The 13,370-nt window shown below is 44.1% G+C and overlaps 1 protein-coding gene across 2 annotated transcripts in view; it reads right to left on the bottom strand.

Annotated features, from left to right (window-relative positions):
- Positions 1–67: 67 nt before the first annotated feature.
- The window catches only part of LOC135536938 (potassium voltage-gated channel subfamily KQT member 5-like), a 195,671-nt gene continuing 182,368 nt past the window's right edge, over positions 68–13,370 (bottom strand). Inside the window, exons 11-15 of one of the 2 annotated variants that reach the window (XM_064963163.1) lie at positions 10,125–10,236; positions 9,209–9,340; positions 8,856–8,963; positions 5,316–5,442; positions 68–3,797 (exon numbers count right to left, since the gene is read on the bottom strand). In XM_064963163.1, coding sequence (XP_064819235.1) covers positions 2,490–3,797; positions 5,316–5,442; positions 8,856–8,963; positions 9,209–9,340; positions 10,125–10,236 — 1,787 coding nt within the window. In that variant the 3' untranslated portion in view covers positions 68–2,489. The remainder of the gene's footprint in view (positions 3,798–5,315; positions 5,443–8,855; positions 8,964–9,208; positions 9,341–10,124; positions 10,237–13,370) is intronic. The other variant, XM_064963167.1, reaches the window with a different exon arrangement.

Genomic DNA, 13,370 nt, shown 5'->3' with positions numbered 1-13,370 from the left:
CACGCAGCGACAGAACAGAACATGGTCATAGTCTAACAGAACGTGTCTAAATATGTCACAAACACACTTGAATTTCCTTTTTTTTTATTGATGTAGGAGAATAGAAGTTTCTTTAATATCTTTCATGACATTACAGGTTTGATGGAGCTAACGGACATTATTACTACCGTATAGGTATGTGCACGTCATTTAAATAAATTAGGATAATGATCGTATGAGACACAATGATGACATTTCTAAAGGCCAGTTTTCCTTTGGTAATACTTGGTCTGTCTGTGAATAAATAATGGCCAAATCAGAGAGTTGTTTTTTTTATATACAAGGGACGAAAAAAATCAAGTATGTGAGACCATTTCAGCACAAAAGGCCAACAACCCACACGTTGGGTGCAAATAAACGTTGAAATGGACAGTATATCGCTAAGAAAGGCACCATGTTATGTACTGCATGTTTTATATACTTCACATATTCTGGTAAAGCCTTCAATGAGGATTTAATCGACCATTAATGTTTCTGCTAATGTTTCTGTTTACAATTGTATGTCTACTGGAGCTTTTGATTTAGCGTACAAGTTCATACTGCATTTCATGTTGTTTTTGAACGGGTTTCTCTCCTTTGAAACAACCTACTTGGTGAAACATCCAATAATCCTTACCAGGATCCTGTTCAGTAGGCACAAAATGTTACAAAACGTTTTGAAAACCGATGAAGTAGCCTACTACCTGAGGCTGAGCATGTCCAACGAGTCATCTTTACATTCCGTTTCAAAATGTTTTGCTACATTGTGCCCTATTGAACATGACCTTGTTGTACCTGAATCTGTAACATTTAAAGGGATAGTCCACCCAAATTAGAAAATTAAATTTTTATTTTGGTACCATGTAAAGAAATCGCTGTCCGTCATTGCTGTCTCCTTGTCCAAAGACTGCTTGAAGGGTAAGAAAAACAATGTAATTTTGTGATTTGAGTGACATATCCCTTTAAGTCAAAAGGGCTAATTGTTGTTAGCATTAGCACGGATGTCACTCACACTGCTTGCCAGGGAGTGCAAAATATCACTTACAGATTATTAACATAACATTATATACATTCTACAGCATGTCAACTTCAGTTTAAGCAATTTAATAAGCATTCAAAACTATGTATTAAAAGAACTACAGCCGGTGAGAGTGATTCCGACTGAAACCGTGTACTGTAAGACTGCAGGGTCACATAATGAGATAACATAATATACTTTTGCACATTTTCTCCCTTCATCGTGTTTTTCTCTCTTGTGTTATAAGTAACAAAAATGAATGAGAAGATACACAGGTATCACAAGAAATCACATTCATAATGTGGATACCTTGGTCGTCGGGTAGAAAACACCTCGGGGTGTGCAATTGAACTGTGTTTTAGGCATTGAAATATAACTACTAGAACGGACAGCCCCATTCAAAGGTGTCATGCTGGGTGGACCATATTCTAGTATTTCTATTTCTATGGTCTTAGCAGCTATTCGTCTCCTGTTTTAGCAGTTATTCCTTTCCCGGGACTAAGTGTAGCAGCTTGTGTACAATGGTTATATAGTATGTAAACTACCGGAGTGTGTGCGTGTGTGTGTGCGTGTGCGTGTGTGTGACCGGTTGGCAGAATTGAATTTACCTCAAACTAGTATTGACCTGGACTTGGCATGTCTGTCATTGCAATGAGGGGTGTTTTGTGCCATTGTACGTCCACAATAGTCTCTCAAATGAGAAACTATTATAGGGAACTGATGTGGGTGAAAAACTTGGTCATGTTGAGGCAACATTCATTTCAAGATGGCTGCCTCAGAAGCTTTGGATAACAGTATGATATTGGGTTCATGTAAGCATTTAACTTGCCCCATTTAACTTGTAAGCATTTAACTTGCCGCATTTAACTTGCCCCGTCTTGTAAGTTAGGAGGCCCCACACTTTAACTTTTACTGTACATGATTATGTGTATTAAAATTAAGGAAAAGTTTTCTAGAAGGGTTTTGCCCTAAGGCCTATAGGCATCAACAACTTCCTGTGTTAATGAATGTAAGACTTATGGGTAAGTTGTAATACCATGACATTTGGACTGAAAACATGCAGTGCTCATGCAGTTTCGAGATCACAGATCAATCCATTATCTTTCAGGATCAAGTTTTGCTTGTTCCTTTATATATATATACACACAACCTCTTACTCAGTCTCTTTTTTATACACCTCTCTCTCTCTCTTTATTATACCTTCTTTATTTTCTTTGTTTCCATTTCTTCAACCGTACTTTAAAAAAAGAATAATTCATGCAATGATATGTTCATGTATCGTCGACATGTATGAAAAATACTATGCTTTTTCTCAAATGAATCAACAGAAAAAATAAACAGAAATAACCATTATAGTCCCTCCCTGTTCCCCCTCCCCCCTCCCAAAATAGAATAAAGAGCTTCTCTGTAAGGTGAGGTTTTTTGATTGGTCCATACGACACGGGGGTGTGTCTTATTTTAGCCGTACGTGCGGCATGCTCAGGGACTCTGTGCTCCCGACTGAGGGGGGCGATGACGTGTTCCCGCTCGGCAGGCTCCTATTGAACCCTGCCAGAGCACTTAACCCCGCCCCAAGCCCCGGGTCTGTCCTCAGTAGCTCTGATGAGTAAGAGGGTGCGTTGGCTGTCCCCTGGGACAGGAAGTCAAAGCCAAAAGCTCCACTTTGAGCCTCGGGGGGGAGAGGGAGGGCATCCACGTCCCTGTCGCTGATAAAGAGGTCCTCCTCCCCCCAGCCATCCCCGTCGCCCCCTCCCCCAGGGTCCTGACTACTGTGGGAGCCTGTGGGGGAATCGCTGCTGCAGGGGCTGGGGGAGGAGAGGCTGAGGCTAGGATGGTGGTGGCTATCCAGGGCCCTGGAGGTGGTTGACCCCCCCTGCCCCAGGTTTTGTATGGACATGGACTTGCCCAGGCTTTGGTCCACCTGGCTGGGGTTGGAGCCAGAGGAGCAGCGGCCTCCTCCTCCCAGAGCAGAAGAGAGGGGTACCAGGGGCTCCATCTCCAGGCTCGTGTGTCTCCTCCAGGAGCCCTCTGCTTTGGAGGGCCGGCCATTGCTGTTCCCACTGGACCCCCCTCTTGGCTGCCCCAGCCTCCCGATTCTGAGGCCTTGTTCTGGACCTAACACATCACCATCCTCCCTCTCCTCCGGGCTTCCACAGAAGTCACCCACCTCCATCACCATCTCCCTCACCCTCTCCGGCCTGGAGTGACCCACCGTCCGGCTGGGCTGGGGAGGAGGTGGTGGGGGCCTGGCCAGAGTAGGAAACCCCCGACCTCCAGATACACAATTAGGAGTAAGAATAGGAGGTGAGTGAGAAGAACTTCCTCTATGGACTGGTTCCCCACTTTCCGGCAGGGTATGATGATGATGATGTTGGTGGTGTTGAGGAAGGGGCGATGGACTGAACGAGGAGGGCGGGGGCCCACTGGTAGAAGGCGAGGTGGTGCCAGTGTTGAGGTTGAGGCTGAGCTCGGTGGACGGCGCCAGGATAAGGTGAAGTCCCCGGGACAGGTTTGAGGTGTTGGTGGAGGAGCGGGTCACGCACCCCCCTTGGCCCTCTATCCCTGGCCCACCTCCGGTGCTGCTGACCTGGGTAGAGCAGGTGGAGTGGTCCTTGAAGAGGATAGAGCTCTGGTAGTCTGAGGTCTGCTCCAGCTCGAACAGGGGCAGGGAGGAGAGGGTGAGGGCAGAGGAGGAGCCTTTACGTAACACATGCCGGTAAATGTCCAACAGGGAGTCGAGCTTCGACTCAATAGACTGGACCTAGAGAGGGATGGATTGAAGGACGGAAGGAAGGAAGGAAATGATGGTTAATATTAGCTACACAAAAGAAAGAGTACTTTCACATAATTGTTCATACAAACAATATTTAACCACATTCAACCATAACATGTTGATTAACAGTAGTTGGTAGCCCTTTACACTCGTACCTGTACCCGTATACGGGTTAAAAATGGCAGATTTGGGCACTAATGCTTCAGAGAGCTGTATGGGTTTGGACTGACATCCATTCTGAATTTGAGCACAGCGCGCGACAAGAAGTTGCCCCCATCTCTCCCGGTACTTGGGCAACGTTTGCTATTTTTGAGGTTCTCTTAGTGAGGGAAATGCTTTAAGTTAAGAGGACTCTATGTATTTTCAAAGATGAGACGTTGAGGATTATTATAATAAATACCACTTTGATGTCACACAACCAACAACACCTGTGAGTCCAAATGTGCACTTCACATCTCCATATCATAAAACTCATGGCATATACAGTGTCAGCGTTTATGATCACTATGTTTGATGTACAGTTACAAGAGGACATGGGGTCATAGGCTCATTCTGTTCAGAACAACTCAGGGTATGTTTGTTTACTCTGAAGATAATTTGCCGTGGCACACGCACCTGAATGCACACGCACCTGAATGCACACGCACCTGAATGCACACGCACCTGAATGCACACGCACCTGAATGCACACTCACCTGAATGCACACTCACCTGAATGCACACGCACCTGAATGCACACGCACCTGAATGCACTCATGACTCATTTCTATGCGTACCAAAATCCCAATCTGGATCTCTGAATGAGCTGGTGAAAGCCTAACACTGTAAGATCGTATATATTAACTTAGCTAGTCATGTTGACAATAGAACAAGCTTTCAAATCAGGCCCACCTGACCCAGACTGCGATTGATTATGGACCATTTTTGGATTGCATAAACATCAACAGTAATTGTGTGATGGCGGTGATGCAGGGTTGTGTTCCAAACGAAACAGCTTCAAGTCTGCTTGCTCTAGTTCCTCAACGGCACAGCTAGGAGAGCTCAAAAAGTACCTTATGGTTGAAGACTCTTCTTTGAGTCATAAAAGTGTATTGAAATGACTTAGGAACTGTGTACACTTTGGAGAGGGGCGTGGCCACTTCCGAGACGCCAGTTAGTCCTCTCGCTCAAACCCTTGTCATTTTGTTGTCCTAGGTTGCACCTAACCCACATTTTCGAGGAATATTTTGATGTTACTGAATGTCGACAGTGTATTGGTTGGATCCAGTCTCGTGTCAGGTGAAGTTGTGTGCTCACCTTTGGTCTACTCATTTATTTTCCCATCATCTTCAAACTGTTCCCTTTCCCTACCATGGTTATGCATGTTCTTTTCACACTTCTTCTGTAAGAAACATTTCAATTTAGCCCTATCCATATAGGCCAACTCCCACAAATGTCAAAGGTTAACCACACATAATTCACCATATTTAATGAACCAGTGGTTTAAGTTCACGGAAACCCACTGACCTGCCGTTCCACTTTGCAGACACGTCCCAGCATACTCATATCCTCCAGCAGGTCTCCATCAGACAGCAGCTTGTCCCGGATCTTCTTATCCAGAGGAATCTGGCCTTTACCCAGGATCTGGTCCACTCTGGAGGGCACAGGAGACATAGTGTTAAAGAAAGGGTACAGAGTGGTGCAGGACCAGAGGATGTCCAGTAGGCAGCCCGCCCGAGAAGGAAGAAGGAAGGAAAGAGAGTTAAGAGTTGGAATTGGTCCTCTATGAGAATACAACACTTACTGTAGAGGCCCATACTGCTCACAAGGATATATACTGGCTCGGTTTACTGTGTCACTGGAGATATGTTGCAAGTGTATCAATATCAACAGCATCCCACTGGACACACACACTGGTTGAATCAACGTTGTTCCCATGTCATTTCACCGAAATGAGGTGGAACCAACGTGGAATAGATGTTGAATTGATGTCTGTGCCCAGTGGGATATCAACACACCTTTTTTCAAGGCTAGAAGAAGAGAAGAATGTATTATCTACTACTGGATTTGAAAGACAAAATAGATGACCTTAAATGACAAGCATAGTTTTAATTTGTATTTATATATCATTTTACTATGCATTTGGACTTTCAGTTGAGATGTTCATATGAGATAATCAATATTTTCCATGACTCAAGAAGCACTCGACCAGACAAATGTCATTTTAAGTTTCTACCACACGGTGGCTCACTTACTCACTCATTTGGTAAATATGGCCTTTCAAATTCAGTGAAAGTTTAGGGCCTAGATTTAATCAGATCAAGTGCTAACCGGCTTCAGCCGACACTTTCAGCCGACTCCCGCATAGCTGACGTTGGAACGGCATTGGAGCTGAAAATCGGTGAGCAGCTGCTCTTGTGATCATTGTCAAGAAGCCGCACCTCCCCACTCGCGTTAGAAGTTCAGAATGAGAAAGTGTAGGCAATATAGAAACAATTACATTCACATTGAAAAATCATTTAACTAAATAATGAGGATTTCTAACAGCCTAATCGAGGTGTAGATTACATCTCACATTCCAGAATTCGAATTTAATGAGACTCCATGCAGCCAATGGCAATGTCCGTTATAGCCATAATACCGGGAGCAACATGTGGATTTGACAACTCTAACGCAATTCCACCTCCGACACTGTCAAAACATCAGCTCTGCGGATGTTGGCTGAAGTGGATCTGATTGAATCCGCCCATAAGAGAAGACACAGAGAAAACTCAGTTGACAGGAATGCAGAACAGAAGAAACATCACCAGGAGGAATCTAGAAACATAACCCATCAACAGTCCCAAATGGATCCCCCGTGCAAGATATACTGTCAACCTAGGCAGGTATGATATACTGTCAACCCAGACAGGTAGGATATACTGTCAACTTACACAGGTAAGATATAATGTCAACCTAGACAGGTAAGAAGTACTGTCAACCTAGGCAGGTAAGATATACTGTCAACCTAGGCAGGTAAGATATACTGTCAACCTAGGCAGGTAAGATATACTGTCAACATAGACAGGTAAGATATACTGTCAACCTAGGCAGGTAAGATATACTGTCAACATAGACAGGTAATATATACTGTCAACCTAGACAGGTAAGATATACTGTCAATCTAGGCAGGTAAGATATACTGTCAACCTAGGCAGGTAAGATATACTGTCAACATAGACAGGTAATATATACTGTCAACCTAGACAGGTAAGATATACTGTCAACCTAGGCAGGTAAGTCAACCTAGGCAGGTAAGATATACTGTCAACCTAGGCAGGTAAGATATACTGTCAACCTAGGCAGGTAAGATATACTGTCAACCTAGGCAGGTAAGATATACTGTCAACCTAGGCAGGTAAGATATACTGTCAACCCAGACAGGTAAGATATACTGTCAACCCAGACAGGTAAGATATACTGTCAACCAAGACAGGTAAGATATACTGTCAACCTAGACAGGTAAGATATACTGTCAACCCAGACAGGTAAGAAATACTGTCAACCTAGGCAGGTAAGATATACTGTCAACCAAGACAGGTAAGATATACTGTCAACCTAGGCAGGTAAGATATACTGTCAACCAAGACAGGTAAGATATACTGTCAACCAAGACAGGTAAGATATACTGTCAACCTAGGCAGGTAAGATATACTGTCAACCCAGACAGGTAAGATATACTGTCAACCCAGACAGGTAAGATATACTGTCAACCCAGACAGGTAAGATATACTGTCAACCCAGACAGGTAAGATATACTGTCAACATAGACAGGTAAGATATACTGTCAACCCAGACAGGTAAGATATACTGTCAACCAAGACAGGTAAGATATACTGTCAACCTAGGCAGGTAAGATATACTGTCAACCCAGACAGGTAAGATATACTGTCAACCAAGACAGGTAAGATATACTGTCAACCAAGACAGGTAAGATATACTGTCAACATAGACAGGTAAGATATACTGTCAACCCAGACAGGTAAGATATACTGTCAACCAAGACAGGTAAGATATACTGTCAACCTAGGCAGGTAAGATATACTGTCAACCCAGACAGGTAAGATATACTGTCAACCCAGACAGGTAAGATATACTGTCAACCAAGACAGGTAAGATATACTGTCAACCTAGGTAGGTAAGATATACTGTCAACCTAGGCAGGTAAGATATACTGTCAATCTAGGCAGGTAAGATATACTGTCAACCTAGGCAGGTAAGATCTACTGTCAACCTAGGCAGGTAAGATATACTGTCAACCTAGGCAGGTAAGATATACTGTCAACCTAGGCAGGTAAGTCAACCTAGGCAGGTAAGATATACTGTCAACCTAGGCAGGTAAGATATACTGTCAACCTAGGTAGGTAAGATATACTGTCAACCTAGGCAGGTAAGATATACTGTCAACCTAGGCAGGTAAGATATACTGTCAATCTAGGCAGGTAAGATATACTGTCAACCTAGGCAGGTAAGATATACTGTCAACCTAGGCAGGTAAGATATACTGTCAATCTAGGCAGGTAAGATATACTGTCAACCTAGGCAGGTAAGATATACTGTCAACCTAGGCAGGTAAGTCAACCTAGGCAGGTAAGATATACTGTCAACCTAGGCAGGTAAGATATACTGTCAACCTAGGCAGGTAAGATATACTGTCAACCTAGGCAGGTAAGTCAACCTAGGCAGGTAAGATATACTGTCAACCTAGGCAGGTAAGATATACTGTCAACCTAGGTAGGTAAGATATACTGTCAACCTAGACAGGTAAGATATACTGTCAACCTAGACAGGTAAGATATACTGTCAACCTAGGTAGGTAAGATATACTGTCAACCTAGGTAGGTAAGATATACTGTCAACCCAGACAGGTAAGAAAGATATTTGCGATTTGAAAACCATGCAGTGTTTCTTCTAGCAAACAATCAGCTAGTCCACATGCAGGGGATGGGGAGAAAGTCAGGAGGGTGTGAGGATAGGAGAGTGCGTGAGGGGTGTGTGTGTGAGGGGCGTGAGGGGGTTAACTCTGACCCCTGCGTGGAGTTCTTTCTGCCCTGGCTGTAATACATGGGCAGGGAGGGAGAGGAAAAGGCCTTGGCTCGGCTGCTCAGGGGCTGGGGCCCCACTATCATGTCCAGCCTGTGGGGGAAAGTGAGGATACACACACACACACACAAATATGAATGTATGCACACAGACTCGAACATAGGCACAATCATATGAAGACAAAGACATACTGCTCACATCAGTGGCTAAGCAGTGAAGACACATGGGCAAACAGCTGCTAGCTAAGCCTTTTCATGCATTGTATTGGAAGGTCTAAGTCAGAGAGTGTGACTACGTGAGCACTTTGACCATGCGTGACAGTGCATTATTGTTCTCACCGTGTTTGCAGACTCTTGATGCGACACAGCATGTCCAGATGTCCAGCAGAGTACTGCTCTATGACGTCCTTCACATCGTACGGACGCAACGTCTCCTTAAACTTCTTCTTGGCCACGTGGAACTTCATTATCCTGGATGGACCAGACCAGGGTCATGTTCATTAAATACTGGATGAAAGAACATTGACTGAAACAGGGAGGGACGACATGAACGTGTCTAATAAGAAATGCTCCTTTTTGTTTCCCGCTGTGAAACGTTTCGCTACGGTGTGTCCTAATGAATGAGACCCAGCACAGGAAGGCATCTCAATGCAATTCTTAAATCTACCACAAGAGGGAGTCCTCAAACAAAGAACGACATTGACCTAGAATAACACACACCAAGGTACTGAGATCTAAAACTATCCAATAGCAACAGCAGAAACAGCTCTTCTTTCTCAACATAAATCATCTGGAAAATAATTTCATATTTCTAAAGAAAATATTCTTGTGAAGTTGTAGAGTGAACAATCTGAGGTAAAATCAGTCTTTACTTCACTGTTTACTTTAGCTGTGTATGTAAATCTAGCCCTTTGAGAGAGTGTAGAGGGGAGCTTAGTACATACACCTGTGGAGCCTAGGGGCCACATACAATGGAAGAGGTTGAATATGAGAGGCCCTTACTGCCCAATGTGAGGATCAAAGGGGTAAGACTGATGGAAAAGTTATATAGTAATGTATCCACTGGATAAACCCATGGCAGGAGGTAAGAGAGATTTTGAAGCTGCCTCTCACGGTATGGATTAGGGGAAGAGTTAGGAGGTTACAATAAGAAGAAAAATGTCACGCTAAGGCTCTGATGACATACTTGAGTGGGGAGGCTCTGATGACATACTTGAGTGAGGGCAGTGTGTGTGTGTGTGAGCGTGCTTCTCACCTGACGGCTCGGATGACAGACTTGACGGAAGGCAGCAGGTCCTCCACAGAGATCTCACAGTGACACCCCTTGTCATCACCGAACCCATCCTCAGTGGTCATGTTAGAGTCAGCTAGAGAGAGAGACGGAGGGAAAGAGAGTTTGAGTTTTAACATGCCTTCATTTTTTTATGACAGAAGAGATGGAGGGAAGGAAGGAGAGAGGGAGGAAGGAAGGAGAGGGGGAGGAAGGGGAGGAAAGAGAGAGGGGAGGAGAGATGGAGGGAAGGAAGGAGCGAGGGAGGAAGGGGAGGAAAGAGAGAGGGAAGAAGGGGAGGAGAGATGGAGGGAAGGAAGGAGAGAGGGAGGAAGGGGAGGAAAGAGAGAGGGAAGAAGGGGAGGAGAGATGGAGGGAAGGAAGGAGAGAGGGAGGAAGGAGAGGGAAGAAGGGGAGGAGAGATGGAGGGAAGGAAGGAGAGAGGGAGGAAGGAGAGGGAAGAAGGGGAGGAGAGATGGAGGGAAGGAAGGAGAGAGGGAGGAAGGAAGGAGAGAGGGAAGAATGGGAGGAGAGATGGAGGGAAGGAAGGAGAGAGGGAGGAAGGGGGAGGAAAGAGAGAGGGAAGAAGGAGAGAGGGAGGAAGGGGAGGAGAGATGGAGGGAAAGAAGGAGAGAGGGAGGAAGGAATGAGAGAGGGAGGAAGGGGAGGAAAGAGAGAGGGAGGAAGGGGAGGAGAGAGGGAGCAAGGAAGGAGAGGGGGAGGAAGGAAGGAGAGAGGGAGGAAGGGGAGGAAAGAGAGGAAGGGGAGGAAAGAGAGACAGTGACGTGCATTCATTGATGCCAAGGGAAGCCAGGCTTCCCCAAATATTTGACAAATAAACAAACATATTTCGTCTCTCTCTGTGTTTTAATAATTTTCCATCAATTCGCAAGTGGCTGAATCTCACCGGGGGAATCATCAGAGCGAGGGAAACAGCGCCCTTCTGTCTCAGTATGTGTACAGTGCCTTGTGAAAGTATTCACCCCCTTGGCATTTTTCCTATTTTTTTGCCTTACAACCTGGAATAAAAATTGATATTTGGGGGGTTTGTAGCACTTGATTTACACAACATGCTTACCACTTTGAAGATGCAAAATACTTTTTTTATTGCGAAACAAACAAGAAATAAGACAACCTGAGCGTGCATAACTATTCACTCCCCCCAAAGTCAATACTCTGTAGAGCCACCTTTTTCAGCAATCACAGCTGCAAGTCTCTTGGGGTATGTCTCTATAAATCTAGCCACTGATATTTGCCCATTCTTCAAGCAAAACTGCTCCAGCTCCTTCAAGTTGGATTGGTTCTGATGGTGTACAGCAATCTTTAAATCATACCACAGATTCTCAATTGGATTGAGGTCTGGGCTTTGACTAGGCCATTCCAAGACATTTAAATGTTTCCCCTTAAACCACTTGAGTGTTGCTTTAGCAGTATGCTTAGGGTCATTGTCCTGCTGGAAGGTGAACCTCCGTCCTAGTCTAAAATCTCTGGAAGACTGAAACAGGTTTCCCTCAAGAATTTCCCTGTATTTAGAGCCATCCATCAGTTCTTCAATTCTGACCAGTTTCCCAGTCCCTGCCGATGAAAAACATCCCCAAAGCATGATGCTGCCACCACCATACTTCACTGTGGGGATAGGGTTTTCAGGGTGATGAGAGGTGTTGGGTTTGTGCCAGACATAGTGTTTTCCTTGATGGCCAAAAAGCTAAATTTTAGTCTAATCTGACCAGAGTACCTTCTTCCATATGATTGGGGATTCTCCCACATATCTTTTGGTGAATACCAAATGTGTTTGCTTATTTTTTTCTTTAAGCAATGGCTTTTTTCTGGACACTCTTCCATAAAACCCAGCTCTGTGGAGTGTATGGCTTAAAGTGTTCCTATGGACAGATACTCCAATCTCCGCCGTGGAGCTTTGCAACTCCTTCAGGGTTATCTTTGGTCTCTTTGTTGCCACTGATTAATGTCCTCCTTGCCTGGTCCGTGAGTTTTGGTGGGTGGCCCTTTCTTGGCAAGTTTGTTGTGGTGCCATATTCTTTCCATTTTTTAATAATGGATTTAATGGTGCTCTGTGGGATGTTCAAAGTTTCAGATATTTTTTATAACCCAACCCTGATCTGTACTTCTCCAGAACTTTGTCCCTGACCTGTTTGGAGAGCTCCTTGGTCTTCATGGTGCCGCTTGCTTGGTGGTGCCCCTTGATAAGTGGTGTTGCAGACTCTGGGGCCTTTCAGAACAGGTGTATATATACTGAGATCATGTGACAGATCATGTGACACTTAGATTGCACGCAGGTAGACTTTATTGAATTAATTATGTGACTTCTGAAGGTAATTGTTTGCACCAGATTTATTTAGGGGCTTCAAAGCGAAGGGGTGAATACATATGCACACCACTTTGTTTTCCCATTTTTTTTTCATTTCACTTCACCAATTTGGACTATTTTGTCTTTTGTCCATTACATGAAATCCAAATAAAAATCCATTTAAATTACAGGTTGTAATGGAACAAAATTAAACCGCTAAGGGGGTGAATACTTTTGCAAGGCACTGTAGCTCATCTATCTGATGTTGTGTGGACCAAAAGAGTATGACATGTTGCTGCAATATTTTTATTGAACCTTTATTTAACTAGGCAAGTCAGTTAAGAACAAATTCTTATTTACAATGACGGCCTACCCCAGCCAAACCCTAACCCGGATAATACTGGGCAAATTTTAGGCTGACGTTAAGTAGCTAGCTAACTTAGCTGTTTCATTGTTGCCCATGCGAGGACGTTAGGCTAGCAAGCATTTTAGCTAGGTATCCTATGACAACAAAAACTAAAAGCATACAGTATGACAGAGCCATAGACCATTTTGCCAAATTGTGTGTGTGCGTGCGTTATTACACACGCGCACATCAGTACCATTTGTTTTTGGTGTCTTTAAGTTTGTTTTCAGTGTATTCAGAAAAGCATACTGTATATAGCCTTGTTGATTAAATGGTGCTGCAATAAGAGGCAGTGCTCCTGTTGTCTTTGTGTTGACTTCTAAAACAGTAGTTGTGTCACGATCTTGGAAATGTGCGGACCAAGGCGCAGCGTAGGTATAGTTACACATATTTATATAAGTGAGACTAACAAAGCAAAACAAAATAACAAAACGTACAAAGACCGTGAGGACGTAGTGCCTTAACACACTAACACAAACAATATCCCACAAATGCAGGTGGTGAAAAAGCCTACTTAAAT

This window comes from Oncorhynchus masou, chromosome 5 (assembly GCF_036934945.1).
Source record: "Oncorhynchus masou masou isolate Uvic2021 chromosome 5, UVic_Omas_1.1, whole genome shotgun sequence".
Lineage (NCBI taxonomy): Eukaryota > Metazoa > Chordata > Actinopteri > Salmoniformes > Salmonidae > Oncorhynchus > Oncorhynchus masou.
Note: the sequence above shows the minus strand (reverse complement) of the source record. Positions and strands in the feature narration are given on the sequence as shown.